Here is a 17,203-nt window from a genome sequence, read left to right as displayed (position 1 = left end):
AAAAAAAAAAAAAAAAAAAGCACAATAAAGACAGTGGTAATCATTGTTACCTCATTTATGGAACACACACTAGATGCCAAGCAATATTCCTTCCATTGTACATATACAACACACTATTAATTGAGCCCTTTATTTGGAGACTCCTCCTGGAATCCAGGGAAAGAGGAAGAGGGCATGAGGATGCTACCTCTGGAATGAACTGCTGGAGTTATCAGGGAGCGCTCCTTGGTATTCAGTCAATCCTATGTCTGAAGATGCCCAGCTGCAATTAAAAAGAGTGTTTTAGGTTGGTTTGGTTGACCTTCTGTTCATAAACATAAGCAAGTGCAAGTCTACATAATTGTTACTGCTGGTTCCTCTACCCTTACTTCTAGCCTTCATAAGTCATCAAGTTAATGTTCTACCCTCTCACTTGTCTCATTTGGGTGTTTGTTGAAGGTGGAGATTTTTGAGTTGTCTTCAGTTTTAGAATGCCAGGTGATTCAGATGGCACATTCAACTAAATATATTCAAGTCAACTGGCAATAACTTACACACGGATCATATGGGGTCTTGTTAAAATGCTGGAGAATGTCCTGAGATTCCGTAGGACTGGAGTATAGATTCTGCATCTCCATAAGCTTCCAGCTGTTGCTGATGTTATGAGCTTGCAGATCACCTTTCAGATAGTAACGGGCTGTTGTTTTAGTTGCTGTCCAGTCAGCTGCAATTCTTGGGCATCTTTTGTGTAAGAGGAGGAAGCAATTCTTGAGAACCTTAGCACAACAGAAGGAAACTTCATCATTATTGGTATGTTCCAGTCTTTTACTTCATTGAGGGTTTTCCTGTTGTTTGCTCACTGTCTGCTTTATCAAACATGATGTCTTTTTCTAGCAATGTGGTCACCATTAGTCTGAATCAATTCAATGGCCTTTGGAGCATGGGGCTCAAGAGTCTGCACTACTGTAGACCTGCTATTTTATGGCAATTTATTTCTGTGTATTTGGTCCCTTTTCAACTCCCCAAATTTTCTCCTGTAGGTCTCTACTTAACTTTGTCCCTGGTGCAGTTAGATCAGGCTCTGGATTTTTTTCCAATGTGGCACTGCAGAATGAGTACTGAACCACAAGTTCAATTTGAACTGCAACGTTGGGCAGTTTAAATCCACCAGCCACTCCTTAGAAACCCTATACAAGGTCTCTGACAACAGTGCTCCCTAGGCCTTACCTCTGAACATTTGCTCCTACTTACTGCTAATATTCTTTCTTGGCTCTGTTTGTTCAAAACAGGATTTTGAAGCAGTTCATTCAGTTTCAACCCCTGCAGAGAATTTGCATTTCCACACTAGGTAGAGTCACAATCTACATTTTAACATGATCCCTGGATGGTTAATGTATATGTAAGAATCACCTGTTGTTGGAGAGTTGGTGCCAACTCACAGTGACCCTGTATAGGGATTCTGCGTAGTGGCTCATGGGTTTGAACGGCTGAACTTCTTAGCAGTACAGTGCTTACACTACAGCACCACACCAGGACCCCTGAGAATCTATAATAATCACCTGGGCATCTTGTTACACTGTAGATTCTAATTTAGTCTACCTGGTGGAAATGCAGATTTTCTGCAGGGGATTTAACCTGAAGGAAGCTGTTCAAAACCTTGGTTCAAAACCGACCTTTCTTCGAGGATTTTCTCAGTCTCCCTTTGTGGATAAGGCCTTTTTCCAATTGCCCCAGCCCTCAGAAGTCCCTTCCTCTCCAGCTTTATATACTAAAGTCAATCATTTACCCTGGGTAGTGTTCTAGGGGCAGTAGCCCTTGCAACTTCACCCTCAGATATCCAAGGAATTCAGTTAAGTAGAACTCTCCTGTTGAAGTGAGATGCTCTATTTGCCCTTGTTCCACACACAGATGTGCTATGCAGCAGGAACCAAGGCTGGCATGGAGCCAGCTCAATCCCCATTTCAAAAGCCAGAGCTCTCTGGTCCTGTGAATTCACAGGTTATCCTCTGAGCCCATCCCTCTTGTTCTTTCTGGGAGACCCTGGGTGGGATAAATGATTAAGTGCTCACCTCTACTACTAACTCAAGGTTTAGGGATTTGAGCCCACTCCGAGGTCCCTGTGGAGAAAGGCCTGACCGTCTGTCTGTTTCTGGAAGATCACAGTCTTGAAAATCCTGTGGAGCGCAGTTCTACTCCACAGCACATGGGCTCACCATGAGTTGGAATCCACTTGACAGCAACTGCTTACCTTTTTTCTTGGTAGTTACTTTAACTTGTGGTGATCATTTGTAATAATTTGAGGTGTGGGATTTGGGGGTATATTGGAGCAACCCCATTCCCATAAGGTGAGTAGGATCACATATACCCACTCTTCCCACCACTACACAAAAAAAGTAGAGAAAATGTTCTATTTTTCCCCACTTTTATTTTGTCAGAAACCCCCAGACTAATTAATCTAGATCTGTATTTTATCATCATGATTTTACTTGAGATCTTTGTTCTATATTGGTAAAATGCCTTCCTCTTAACCCTTAATTATAAGTGAAGCTTCAAAAAAGTTTGTGAAAATATTCCACTATCTTTTCATTCCATTTTTCTTCAGACTCTTTGAATCCTCTGTGTACAATTTGAATCTACCCTCTGTTGATTTGGGTGGTGAGCAGTGCACAATGGGGGAAAATGCTCCAAAATATAAATGAAAAAATGCTCCCCATGCAAGGTGAAGACAGAAGAATTAGTACCTGATAATTCTGGAGATAATTTCTGAGACATTCTTTAAAATTGTTATTTCATTGTTCTCAGAGTCTTGTAATTTTTCTAGGAGTATACATTTATCCTCAAAGTAAACATTCTTGAAATCTTGAATCTTTTTCTTATTGTCTATGATTAGATATCCATCCATGCCCAACATTTGTTGTCTTCTTTATCCTACTTTTAATGAGGACATTAAAATGTAACTTGAATGGTATTAGGCTCAAGCCAGTTCAAAGTTCACGTCTTCAATTATGGGAGGATAAAAAGACACCACAGTTTGTGTTTCTTTGTTGTTTTACACTACTGGAATTTGGAAATAATATTTTATATACTAGGAGCAGTTTTTATCCAATGATTAGACCTTTCCATTTTTTTTAGCACTCTCCCTTCAAATCTTTTAAGGTCAAAAATCATGAATAAATCCATCTTTGATAAATTGAAAGGTTTTAGTTTCAGAGAGTTGTCAGTAGACTTCAAATTAGAGTGGTATTTCAGTTCTGTGCCTTGTGAGCTATTGATAAATTTGTTCACACTGCTGCAGCTCTAATGCATATATTCATGGACCATGGAGCATGGCTCGGTATATAGAGGAATCCAAAATGTGACTTTATAGGAAAAAATTAAATTGAGTTGGGAAACTGACTTACGAGTTAATATTTAAAATAAATAATTTTGAAGATGAAAATGATGTCATTGTAGTTTTAATTTTAGATTAAATGTAAAAAATGTAAATAACAGATAAATAGACTACACATGCTCTTCTTAGAACATTCATTTACTACTGAGAGTCACAACCCCAGTGAAGTATATTTTGAAAATTGGAAAGTTTAGTGTGGTAGCTGGAGTCCCGGTATGGCACTGTAGATAGAATAAGCAGCAGATTGTGAACTGCAGGGTCAGGTGTTCAAACACACCAGCCGCTCCTCAGAAACCCTGTGCAGGGTTGCTGCGAGTCAGAACTGACTTTAGGGCACTTAATGACAAAAATAAGTGTGGTAGCTGATTAAATTTTAACTTTCATACAGACAGAAAAGCTAGGAGAATCACAAACTCTGAATCTCAGGAATTAGTTCATGGTGGGTCTGAGAATAACTTAGAAAGTGGGGGCAAGTAGCATTTGACTTTTAGCGGCTATTCCAGTAAGATAGAATTCAGTCGGGACTTTTAATTTTCAGGAAGTAGATTGTCATTTTAAAATGTCAGCTTTCCCTCTGGCTCACAGGAGGAAACTAGAGCGCTTCCTTCCCTGAAACAATGTCATAAAGAGAGCAAAATGGCGACCTCAGGGAAGGACTCAGGCTAGCATTGAGACAAATCCCAATTGATCTCCAAAAAGGGTTTCTTTTAAGATTGAATCGCTATTTGTTTGTTGATAATGGATACAATTTCCATGATTATTGTTGTTGTTAGGTGCCTTCAAGCCCATTTTGATTCATTGCAGCACCATATGACACAGTAGAACTGCCCCATAGTGTTTTCAAGACTATAGTCTTTATGGGAGCAGCTCACCACAACTTCCTTGTCTGAAGGCTCTTGTTATTAGGCAATATCTGTCGGTATCAACTCATAGCGACCATATGCACATAAAACCCAAACACTGCCTGGTCCTGTACCAACCTCACAATCCTTGCAATGCTTTTGAGCCCATTGATGCTGCCACTGTCCCAATCCATCTTGTTGGGGTCTTCATCTTTTTCACTGAACCTCCACTTTACCAACCATGATGTCCTTCTCCAGGGGATAGACCCTCCTGATAATATGTGCGAAATATGAGAGACGAGGTTTCGCCATCCTGGCTTCTAAGGAGCATTATGGCTATACTTCTTCCAACACAGATTTGTTTGTTCTTTTGTCAGTCCATGGTACTTTTAATATTCTCCCCCCAAACCATAATTCAAATGCATCAGTTCATCTAAAGTCTTTATTAATTGTCCAACTTTCACATGCATATGAAGCAATTAAAAATACCATGGCTTGGGTCAGGCATACCTTTGTCATCAAATGGATATTTTTCTCTTGAACACTTTAAAGAGATATTGTGCAACATATTAGCCTAATGCGATGTGTCTTTAGATTTCTTGACTGCTGCTTTCTTGAGTGTTGATGGTTGATCCAAGCAAAATGAAGTCTTTGACAGCTTCAATCTTTTCTCCATTTACTTTGATGTTAGTTATTGGTCCAGTGGTGAAGACTTTTGTTTTCTTTATATTGAGGTGCAGCCGATAGAGAAGGATGTGGTCTTTCACTTTCATCAGTAAGTATTTCAAGTCCTCTTCGCTTTCAGCAACCAAGGTTGTATCATCTGCATATTGCAGGTTCATAATGATTCTTCCTCCAATCCTGATGCCATGTTCTTCTTTATACAATCCAGCTTCTCCGATTATTTGAATAAGTATGCAGTCCTGGTGTGTCACCATAGGATAATCACTTGACCTCATGGTGAGTTAGAACCAAAAGATTGCAGTTCAAACTCACCAGCTGCTTCTCTAATACTCTATACAAGGTCACTATGAGTTGGAACGGACTCCATGAAGCTTAACAACAAAACCCAGCTTCATTCTAGTATTTTCTGTTTTCTGCCAAGGTACATCTGATGTCAGCAATGATATCCCTTGTTCTGCATCCTAGCCTGAATCCAGCGTCAACCTCAGGTAGTTTCCTGTCAATGTACTGTTGCAGCTATTTTTGAATTATCTTTAGGAAAATTTTACTTGCATGTGATATTAATGATACTGTCCAAAGACTTCCCCAGTGTTTACAGTTTTAACAGTTTGTTAAAAGATTTCAATTTGTATTCCATCACTTCTCAGAGCTTTGTTATTTGCCAATGCCTTCAGTGCACCTTTGATTTCTTCTTTCAGTAGCAAAGGACTCTTGTTCCTTTGCTACTTCTTGAAATGATTGAACATCAGCCATTTCTTTTGATACAGTAACTTTGTATTCCTTCCATTTCTTTTGATGCTTTCTACATCATTCAATATTTTGCCTATAGAATCCTTCAATATTATAAGTTGAGGCTAGACTTTTTTCTTGAGTTATTTCAGCTTCAGAAATGCTGAGTGTGTTCTTCCCATTTGGTGTTCTAAGTCCAGGTCTTTGTACATTTTGTGCTATTCACTGTGTCTTCTCGAGCGGCCCTTTGAAATTTTGTGTTCATCGCTTTTACCCCCTAATTTCCTCCATTTTCTTTAGCATCTCTGTGGTGGAGACCAAGTTTCAGAGTCTCTTCTGGCATCCGTTTTGAACTTTTCCTTCTTTCTTGTCTTCTAGTGAACTTTTGCTTTCTTCCTCTATAATATTCTGGATATTAACCCATAACACATCTGGCCTTTGGTCTTTAGTATCTAATTCAACAAATCTAGTCTTCAGATGATCTCCAAATTCAGGTGGGATATGCTCAAGGTTGTATTTTGGCTTTCATAGACTTGTTTTAATTTTCTTAAGCTTCAACCTGGACTTGCATATGAACAGTTGATGGTCTGTTCCACAGTCTGGCCCTGGCCTTGCTTGGGCTGATGATATGGAGCTTTTCCACCATCTCTTTCCACAGATATAGTCAATGTACATTCCATTTGGTGACACCCCTGTGTAGAGTATTACTTTCTGTTGTTTAAAAAAGGTATATGCATTGAAGAAATCATTGGTCTTATAAAATTCTATCATGCGATTTCCAGCATCATTTATACTGCCAAGGCCATATTTTCCATTGACTGATCCCTCCTTTTTGTTTCCAATCTTTGCATTTTAATCGCCAGTAATTGTCAATCTTGATTGCATGTATGATTGGTTTCATACAGAAGAAATTGGTAAATTTCAATAATAATTGTATGAACTGGTATTCCTTCTAGGCATATGGATATTATCCTATCACAGTCAGCATTGTACTATTGGCTTCTGTCATAGTACTTTGGTCCTCAAACTGATATTTTTGTACTGTTTTAACTGGTTTTCAATTATCTTCAGCAAAATTTTACTTGTATGTTATAGCAATGATATTGTTTGATGATGATTTCTACATTTCACTGGGTCACTTCTCTTTGGAATGGTCACAAATATGGATCTTTTCCAATTAGTAGGCCATGTAGTTGTCTTCCAAATGTCTAGCCATTGATGAGTGAGGGTATCCAGCACTGCATCTGTTGATTGAAACATTTATTTTTGTGTTCTGTCCATTTCTGGAGCATTGTTGTGAAAATATGTGGTACCAACTATTCCTCCCATAACCTTCTGTGCTTAGCTGGGTCAATAACTCATTGCAGGAGCCATGCAGGACTCCGTCACCATGCGCACACTCTTTTGGTTTAATAGGGAAGTTAACAGGTTACACTTTGGGGTCAGAAAAGCTCAGGGCACAGTGATTCTAGTCAGCAGCTGATGAATGTCCACAAGACACACTACTCCATCATAAACCTCAGTGGGAAGGCACTTGGCTCTAACTCTGTGAGTCAGCAAACCTAACTCCCCCATTTATGTGCCTGGAGGCATCCCACTCTACAAGCAAGCTTCCTGACCAAAGTTACTCAGCTTTACTTGCTCTGTGAAGTGAGAAGTCCACTGCTCTGCCTCGTACTCTGGTGTTTGGTTCTGCTGCTGCTTCTTGACCATTCCTCTGGTGTCCTTGGGTTGAGGAGTTCCAATGAGCAGGGATCTCAGGGCCTAATCCTTTCTCTTAGTCTTTAATGATATTGAAATCCTCTTCTGCTTCTGAAATGGCTCATTTTAAGCCCATGCTAGAGTTTCAAGTTTTCACAAATATAATTAACTCTGCTGACATCTGCAGCTGCATCATGCCATCCTATCAGTATCTTCTCCTACCTTCTCTTAGTCACACTCAGAAGGCAGAAGTGTTGTTTGGTGGGAGTTGCAGACTATGTCTGGGAGAGACATTGGATAATTGCCAACACCACAGTCCCCCCCACCCCCAGGGCCTTCAGTGCAACTGGAAGTTCTTCCTTCAGTACCATCGATTCTTGCACATATGGAACCTCTTGAAATGGTTGAACATTGACAAATTATTTTTACTACAGTGATTTTATTCCTTTTATTTTCTTTTGATGCTTTTGGCATCATTCAGTATTTTACCCATAGAATCCTTCAGTATTGCATCCTTAGTCTTGAATTTTTAATTCAGTTTGTTTAGCTTGAGTAATACTGAATGTGTGCTTCCCTTTTTTCTTTCCAACTCCATCTTAGTTATGTTCTAGTAAAACCCATGTTGGCCACTGGCCTGGTAAAATAGTTTCCCTTCAGGTCACATCATTATTAAGGAGAACAAGGTTGTACTCTGGATGTATTTCAAAATGGTTACTTTTCCTCTCACCCTGAGGGAAACAAGAGGACATTTTCTCCAATATTCACTATGAGAATTTTGTGGGACTCCAGGAGGTAAAGCTCATTAACCTGTGGGGTCCCCATCTAAAACTGATTCTCCAAGTGTTTTTATTGTTCAAGTTAGTCCCCTCTGTTCTCAATGTCCTACAATTAATCAAACATTGTTTAAGTAATCTTAAGCCTACAAGGAAGACCAGTTAACACCACTATCATTCAAATTTATGCACCAACCACTAAAGCCAGTGCTGATGAAATTGAAGAGTTCTACCAATTCTTCAGTCTGAAATAGATCAAACATACAATCAAAATTTATTGATAATTACTAGTAATTCAAATGGAAAGTTGGAAACAAATAGAATCAGCCATTGGAAAGTATGGCCTTGGTGATAGAAACAATGTTGGAAATCACATATTAGAAAATTTCAAAACCAATGATTTATTCCTTGCAAATACCTTAAAACAACATAACAGACTACATATATGGACCTCACCAGAAGGAATGCATATAAATCAAACTGACTACAAAGTAGGAAGATACAGTAGAAAAACTCCATATCATCAGCCAAACCAGACCAAGACATACTGTGGAAAAAAAACATCAATTGTTCATATGCAAGTTTAGGCTGAGACTGAAGAAAAGTAAAACAAGTCCACCAGAGCCAAAATTTGACCATAAACATACCCCACCTCAATTTAGAGACCATCTCATGAACAGATTTCATGCATTAGATATACCAATGACCAAAGACCAAAAGAGTTGTGGGATGACATCAAGAACAAAACAAAAGACCATTGTGAAGACAATAAAGAAGAAAAAGATCAAAATGGGTATCAAAAGAGATTTGAAACTTGCTCTTCAGTGTAGAGACACTGAAGTAAATGGGAAAAATGAGAAGGTAAAAGAGCGGAACTTAACATTTCAAAGGGTCAGCTCTAGAAAACAAAGTCAAATATTATAATGAAATGTGCAAACACCTGGAGTTAAAAAACCAAAAGGGAAGAACACACTCAACATTTCTGAAGATGAAAGGACTGAAGAAAAAAGTCTAGCCTCAACTTGCAATATTGAAGGATTCTAAAGGCAAAATATTTAATGATCGGAAAGAATCAAAAGAAGATGGAAGGAATATAGAGAGTCACTGTACCACAAAGAAATGGTCTATGTTTAACCATTTCAAGAGGTAGCATATAATTAAGGGCCTGTGATACTGAAGAAAGGAGTTCAAGGTGCACTGAAAGCATTGGCAAAAATCAAGGCTCTGGTAATTGATGGAATGTAAACTGAAATCTTTCAACAAACTGATGCAGCACTGGAGGCTCACTCATGTATGCCAAGAAATTTGGACACAGCTACTTTACCAATGGACTGCAAAAAATCCATGCTTGTGCCCATTCCAAAGAGAGGTGACCAAATGGAATTCAGAAATCATCAAACAATATCATTGATATAACATGCAAATAAAATTTTGCTAAAGATAATTTTTAAAAAAATAGCTGCAATAGTACATTGACAGGGAACTGCTAGAGGTTCAAGCAGGATTCAGATGAGGGTGTAGAATGAGACATCAGATAGCTCTTGACCGAAAGCAGAGAATACCAGAAAGATGTTTACCTGTACTTTATTGACTGTGCAAAGGCTTTTAAATGTGTGGATCATGAAAGTTGTGGATAACATTGCATAGAATGAGTATTCAGAACACTTAATTGTACTCATGAAGAACCTGACAGTCTTTCAAACAGAACAAGGGGACACTGAATGGTTTAAAATTAGGAAAGGTGTGTGGCAGGGTTGTATTCTCTCACCATACTTATTCTGTATGCTGAGCAAATAATTCGAGAACCTGGCATTGTGGCATCAGGATTGGAGGAAGATTCACCAACAACCTTTGGTATGCAGATGATACAACCTTGCTTTCTGAAAGAACAGAGGTCTTAAAATACTTACTGATGAAGATCAAAGACCACAGCCTTCAGTATAGTTTCAGCTCAGTGTAAAGAAAATAAAAGTCCGCACCACTGGACCAGTAAATAACATCATGATTAATGGAGAAAAGATTGATGTTGTCAAAGATTTTATTTGCTGGGATCCACTATCAACACTCAAGGAAACAGCATTCCAAAAATCAAATTATGTATTGCATTAGGCAAATCTACTGCAGGAGACTTCTTTAAAGTGTTCAAGAGCAAAATATTCATTTAAGGACAAAGGTGTGCCTGACCCAAACCGTAATATTTTCATTAGCTTCATATTCATGTGAAGGTTAGACAATGAATAAGGAAGACATTAGAAGAATTGATGCATTTGAGTAACAGTGTTCAAGAAAAATATTAAAAACTCCATGGACTGCTAGAAGAACAAACAAATCTGAATTGGAAGAAGTACAGCCAGAATGTTCCTTAGAAGCCAGGATGGCCAGACTTTGTCTCATACTTTGAATGTATTTTCAGGAGGGACCAGTCCCTGGAGAAGGACATCATGCTAAGTAAAGTGGAGGGTCAGCAGAAAAGAAGAAGACCCCCAATGAAGTGGATTGGCATAGTGGCAGCAGTAATGAGCTCAAGCTTAACAAAGATTGTGAGGAAGACACAGGACTGGGCCTTGTTTCATTCTGTTGGACGTAAGGTTGCTCTGACTCTGAACAACTGGAGCGCACCTAACAATCACAACAGCTCTGTGTACTCCATCTAGTTTCTCACCCATGCACACTCAGAGTTTTTGGACCCGTCTCTATATCACCATTTTTTTGTGGGGGTGATCATTTTTTTTTAACCTCAATTCTCTGATGGAGCTGAGAAGAAAGAATTGCTATTGTTGGTTTTCTTGTGAGGATGGAAGTAAAAGTTTACAAATTGTTTTATATCTTGTGCCAGAAGTCTGAAATGGTAATTTGGTGTGTGTACACTAAATCCGAAGGTTTTTATTAGCCAACCCTCTGTAATTATGAATAGGGAATAATTTATCAGGAGCTATGATAAATGGTCATCAGCATTACCATCTTGAAGTTAATCACATTGTGCCCGCGCCAGTGTAATGACTCATTTGAGCATTGTGTCACAATTGCCACAGACCCAACTATGTCACATTCATTTCAACCATCTGCTTGCTATTTCTCTTTCTCTTTTGTGAACACCAACTTTGAAGAAATAAATTAATTCTGACCAAATCTGCAGCTATTCTAATAGATAGCAAGAGAATTCAAGAATATTATTTTTGGTTTGGGAAGCAAGGTGGTGGATGGTTGATAAGTGTTTCATTGGATATACACATTTTCAAGATAGTTTCATGAAATTTAGCATCTAGACAACTTTGTCAAAGAGAAATACTCTATTGTTGTTGTTAATTGCCATGGAGTCAGTTCAGACTCATAGTGATTCAGAACTCATAGGGTTTCTGAGGCTTTCAATATTCGAGGGAGCAGAAAACCTCATCTATGGCACAGCGGAGAGCTGTGGTTCACAGTCCAGTGCTTAGCATATGGAGCCACCACGCTCCCAAATACTCTTGTTATTTTTAAGTGCCATTGACATCAAATTGGTTCCAACTCATAGTGACCCTATACCAGCTGAGGAGCAGCTGGTAAGTTTGAACTGCCTACCTGACCTTGAAGTCCAGTGTTTATACTACCTTCCACCCAAATACCCTATGAGAAAGCAAAACAAAAGTTTACAATGATCTGTGTCTTTCCCAGATTAATGGATTCTTCTGTGCTCTTTCTTCATTGACAAATACATTACAAAGTTACATCCTCACCAAAACTTACTTAGAATCCTCCACAACCGTATTCTGAGTGTCTAGAATTCAGCTTTGTTTAAATTTAGATCGTCAGAGTCTTGTTCACATTGAGGAAACTTGAAAGCTGAAATTCCTGTTAAGAAGTGTTATTTAGTAAATTCTAATATATTGATTTTTTAAATTTCTGTTATATGTAGATTATGTTAATGTTTTACAATTGGGGTGATTGCAATGAGGGAACCATATGTTTCCAGAAATTTTGCATTGTCCTTTGTTCGTTTTCATTGCTCCAACTATGAACACTGAAAAGCCATGTTTTTTTCCTTTACTGTATAAATTTGTGGATGGTTTTGTGCTGGTGTTTATTCCACCTGGATCTCCCACTGGATAATGTCTAAAGGCTCCCAAATTTTTCCTCGGAAGGAAATCACATTCATTTTCTGCTGCCTTCGCATGCCCCAAGGTGAAGAGTGTGCATTATTGGGGAAGGTGGCTATGATTCAGGATTCTTCTGCTGGGAATCCTGATGCGACGAGAGCAGGGCTTAGTGACTGTAGAATCCAACTGACCAATTACGAGAGTTTAGCTGTTATATGGAAACCAAGCATTTGGAGGTCTCTATTTTCTTTAGCATTATCGAACTGTTTCCTCAGAGGTTTTTTTTTTATTTTTAAAAGATAGCAGGTTCCATAAATAATGATATCCTTAAGGCTTTCCATTTATTATCTGCTTCCTTTAGAATCAGCCAACACCTATGTTATTGTAAGATCAAATAGGAGTCTATGGAACAATTAAAGTGGAAGAGACGTTTCACATGGTCTGATTTGGAGCTATACTATCTTAACTCAGCTGCTATAACCTGAGTGTGATCGTAGGACTACATATTCCAAATACTTTAGAATCTGTTTTCAACTCTAACTTCCCAGTTGCCACATTAAAGGAAGATTTTATAAAAATGTTGCACCCCAAACCCATAAGTAGGATTGCCAGATTTAAAAAATACAGGATGCTTAGTTCAATTTAAAATTCAAATAAATGAATACCTTTTTAGTATAAATATGTTCCAAGTAAATATGTCCTGTATTTTATTTGGCAATGTTACTCATATATTTGGATTCAATAGTCTAAAGTTGGGTCTTGATAGTTTTAACACTTCTTGGTAGTTTCCTGAATTTCCCGGTGAGTGTGGTGATGTACACCTGAGTTGAGAGTTATTGGCTAGAGTGAAATGTACCCTGGTGGTGCAGTGACTAAGACCTAGACTGCTAACTAAAAGATTTGTGGTTCAAACCCATTAGTCACTCCTTAGGAGAAAAATGTGACAGTCTGCTTCCCTAAAGATTTATAGCTTTGGAAACCTTATGGGACACTTCTACTGTTACCTACAGGGTCACTTTTAAGTGCCAATGGGTTTGATTAAGTGCCCAATGCAAAACATCGTCTGATCTCTTGATTGCTGCTTCCGCGAGTGTTGATAGTTGATCCAAGAAGAATGAAGTCCTTGACAACTTCAATCTTTTCTAAATGAACAGATTTACAAAGCTTACCATGCGAGGGAGTCACTAGCAATGCTTTTGAAAACGCACTATCTAAATTCTCCTCCATTCCAATTTACTAGGTCTACGATGGAGGTAAGGAGCTCTGGTAGCATAGTGGTTACGAATCGGGCTGCGAACTTTAAGGTCAGGAATTCGAAACTACCAGCCACTCCGCGGGAGAGAGATGAGGCTTTCTGCTCCAGTAAAGATTTACAGCCTCGGAAACCCAACCCTGTAACAGGGTCGCTATGAATCAGAACCGACTCCACAGCATATAACCACCAACCACCACCAGGATGGAGATAGAGTTGTTATGACGCTGTGGGTTAATGTGCTGAACTTCAACATTGGTTTGAACCACAAGGTTAGTGGTTCAAGCTCACCAGCTCCTCCTTGGAAACCCTACACAGGGTCGCTATGAGTTGGAACTGACTCGACGGCACTTAACAACAGCAACAATAGGCTGGAGATAAGGAGGCCTGGTGGTGTAGTGGGTTATGCCTTGGTCAGCAATTGGAACCCATGAAATACTCTGCGTGAGTGAGAGGCTTTCTGCTCCTATAAAAATTGACAGCCTCGGAAATCCTACATAGGGTGGCTATGAGTTTGCATCGACTCGATGACAGGAGGTTTGGGTTATTTTTTTTGGGGGGTTGGGGTGGAGTTAACTTGAGTCCTGCTGGCACAGTGGCTGCTAACCGAAAGGTTGGTGGTTGAAACCCACCAGCTGTACCGCAGAAGCAAGATGTGGTTGTCTGCGTCTGTAAAATATGATGTTGTGTGCCCTTGAATCGGTTCTGACCCCATATAGGATTGTCCGAGAGTGGCTGGTGGGTTTCAATTGCAGACCTTGTGGTTACCAGTCCACTGCTTACCCTACACTACCACACAGGGGCTCGTGTTAAAATACACAGTCTTGGAAACCCTATGGGGCAGTTCGACTGTGCCCTGTAGGGATGCTAAGAGTTAGAATAACTCTCGGGCAAAGGGATTAGTTTGTTTTAGTTGGACTGGAGTGGAAAAACTTTAACCAACATCCTGCTTAATTCTACTGCAGATTGTCCAGGGACCATTCTTTGAGAAACATGGCTTTAGGAGACATTGTTGTTGTTATGTGCCGTGGAGTTGGTTCCAACTCATAGTGACCCTGTACAGGGGGTCCGAGGCTGCAAATATTTATGGGAGCAGAAAGCCTCATCTTTCTCCCGCGGAACAGCTGGTAGTTTTGAACTGCTGACCTTAAGGTTCGAAGCCTGACTCATAACCAGTACACTACCAGAGCTCCTTTTTAGGGTACATTGTTGTTGTTGTCAGGTGCCATCGAGTCGGAACTGACTCATAGTGACCCCATGCACAGCAGAACGAAACAATGTCTGATCCTGGGCCAGCCTCACTACCGCTGCCACACTTGACGCCATCAATGATGCCACCTGGCTGATCCATCTCGTTGGGGGGGGTCTTCCTGTTTTTCTCTGACCCTCCACCTTACCCAGCATGACATCCTTCTCCAGCGCCTCTTTCCTCCGGACAATATGTCCAAAGTATGAGAGACGAAGCTTAGCCATCCTGGCCTCCAAGGAGCACTCTGGCTGCACTTCTTCCAAAACAGATCTATTGGTTCTTTTGGCAGTCTATGGCACTTTCAGTATTCTCCTCCAACACCACAACGCAAAGACATCAATTCTTCTACGATCTTCCTTATTCACTGTCCAGCTTTTGCATCCATATGAGGCCATTGAAAACACCATGGCCTGGGTCAGGCGCACCCTAGTCCTCAAGCTGACATCTCTGCTCTTCAATACTTTAAAAAGTTCCTGTGCGGCAGATTTGCCCAATGCAATACATCGTTTGATCTCTTGACTGCTGTTTCCGCGAGTGTTGATAGTTGATTCAAGAAGAATGAAGTCCTTGACAACTTCAATCTTTTCTCCATTGATAAAATCCTTTGTTACTTGCTAATGTACCCTATTCATATTCATATTCATATTCATGAAAACTGTATGACTAGGGTACATTAGCAAGTAACAAATGAGTCTTGGTGTGGCACTGTAGGATAAACATTGAATTGCTAACCCAAGGTTGGTGGTTCAAATCCACCAACTGCTCCTTGAAACTCTTTGCATGGTCACTATTAGGTGGCACTTACCAAGAACAAAAGCAGGTAATTGTGTTTTTGTTTTTACTTTTTTTTTTTTTTGAGCATTCTGCTTTTATGTTATTTTTTTTTAAATCTCAGAATAACAAAATCCCAGGGTGCAGCATTCATACACTGGTAAGAATGATTGCCATTCATTTTCTTATATTAAATACTAGGGATTAGGAAGATGTTTTTAGGAACAAAAATAAAAGTCAATGTGAATTGGGTTCTGGTGTTTGCAATCATTTGTTAAGTAACAAATTAAATATGTTTATCCCCTGAATTTGAAAATGGGTCTTTGTGATGACAGTATGTTAACTTAAATAGGCCAGACTTCATTAAGGGACTGTAATGCTCAGTAACTGGGAAACATGACCTTAGTGGAAATTAAACCTGGGGAATTGAATCTGACAATTTGGGAGGGACTGTAAGACCATGCTGAGTTAATAGGTCTGTGAGAGTGAATTCTGCAAAGTGAACAGGCTGATTTTTTCAAGATTGTATATGAGGAAAAATTATGTCGATAATTAACACTTCCAATGCCCAGGGCTGTGCTTTCATTTCTTATGTGGTTTCAGTAATCAAGAGAGCAAAGACATTCTGTCTTATTTTAGCCTCTTTAAAGGTTTTCATGATTTCTGAGTTCCAAATAGATATTTTCTTCTTATAACTTAAAAAAAAAACCCAGGGAAGTAAATATTGTGCTTTATTTTTAAGGATCATTCCAATTGATGGAAATCTATACTGCTGTTAAAGATTCAAAGTAATTCGTTATGGGAGTGATTGCTTCCCATAATCTATTAATGCATTATTGATTAACCACAAAGTCGATTTTTTATTAGTAAACATTTCCATGTAACATCATTGACCCCACCTCCCCTTCAGTGTTTTGTTTGTTTGTTTGTTTGTTTTTTAACTGGTGTGGTTTTAAGTTTATTTTATTCCAATCCCCTCTCCACAGATTATGGAAATATCTCCAGCTATACTTTCCCGCTTTCAGCAACACTGAACAGTTCCTATTTGCTTTTTATTATTAACATTCACTAGATAGTCAGTTTTATCAACCTATCTAATTTTTTTGTGCTATTCTGACTCTATAAATTAAAAAGCTACTTGCTATTCTAATGAGACCTTGTATGACACTATAGGATAAACAATGGACTGATAACTGCAAAGTTGGTGGTTCAAAACCATTAGCTGATTCTTGGAAACCCTACTACACACGGTCGCTTTGAGTAGGAATTGACTTGATAGCATTTAACAACCACCACAGAAGCTACTCTAGTGGAAGGAGCCCTGGCAGTACAATGGTTAACCAGTAGGTTCTCACGTCCTAGTGGGTCAGTGGAAGAAAGATGTGGCTATTTGCTTCCATAGGGATTGCAGCCTGGAAGCCCTCTGGGACATTTCTATTCTACCCTTTGTGGCCACTGTGAGTAGGAATGAGCTTGAAGGCAATGGGCTTTGTTCCATTTGTTGGTTCTGCTATTCTGATGAGGAAGTACTTGATTGGTGTACATGGTTAAAAACCAAGGTTCGCAGTTCAAACCCACTCAGTCATTGTCGAGGTCCTATGTCGGGTTCTAGCCTCAACAAGGAAGTGTGGATGTCACGAAGAAGGGAGATCTGGTGGCGAAAGGGATAGAGACAGAGAGAGATGAAATATATACAAAAAAGACAGACACACAGATATGTTGCAAGCTGGCAGGTAGACAGATCTGCAAACATATT

The 17,203-nt window shown here is 39.3% G+C and overlaps 1 protein-coding gene across 1 annotated transcript in view; it reads left to right on the top strand.

Moving 5' to 3' along the window:
- The window catches only part of GRM8 (glutamate receptor, metabotropic 8), a 1,194,828-nt gene that overhangs the window by 671,962 nt on the left and 505,663 nt on the right, over positions 1-17,203 (top strand). Inside the window, exons 6-7 of the mRNA XM_006859342.1 lie at positions 919-932; positions 5,476-5,484. Of these exons, the coding sequence (XP_006859404.1) occupies positions 919-932; positions 5,476-5,484 (23 nt within the window). The remainder of the gene's footprint in view (positions 1-918; positions 933-5,475; positions 5,485-17,203) is intronic.

This window comes from Chrysochloris asiatica, unplaced genomic scaffold, assembly GCF_000296735.1.
Source record: "Chrysochloris asiatica unplaced genomic scaffold, ChrAsi1.0 scaffold00032, whole genome shotgun sequence".
Lineage (NCBI taxonomy): Eukaryota > Metazoa > Chordata > Mammalia > Afrosoricida > Chrysochloridae > Chrysochloris > Chrysochloris asiatica.
The sequence above is the reverse complement of the archived record's forward strand: the minus strand, read 5'-3'. Positions and strand labels throughout refer to the sequence as shown.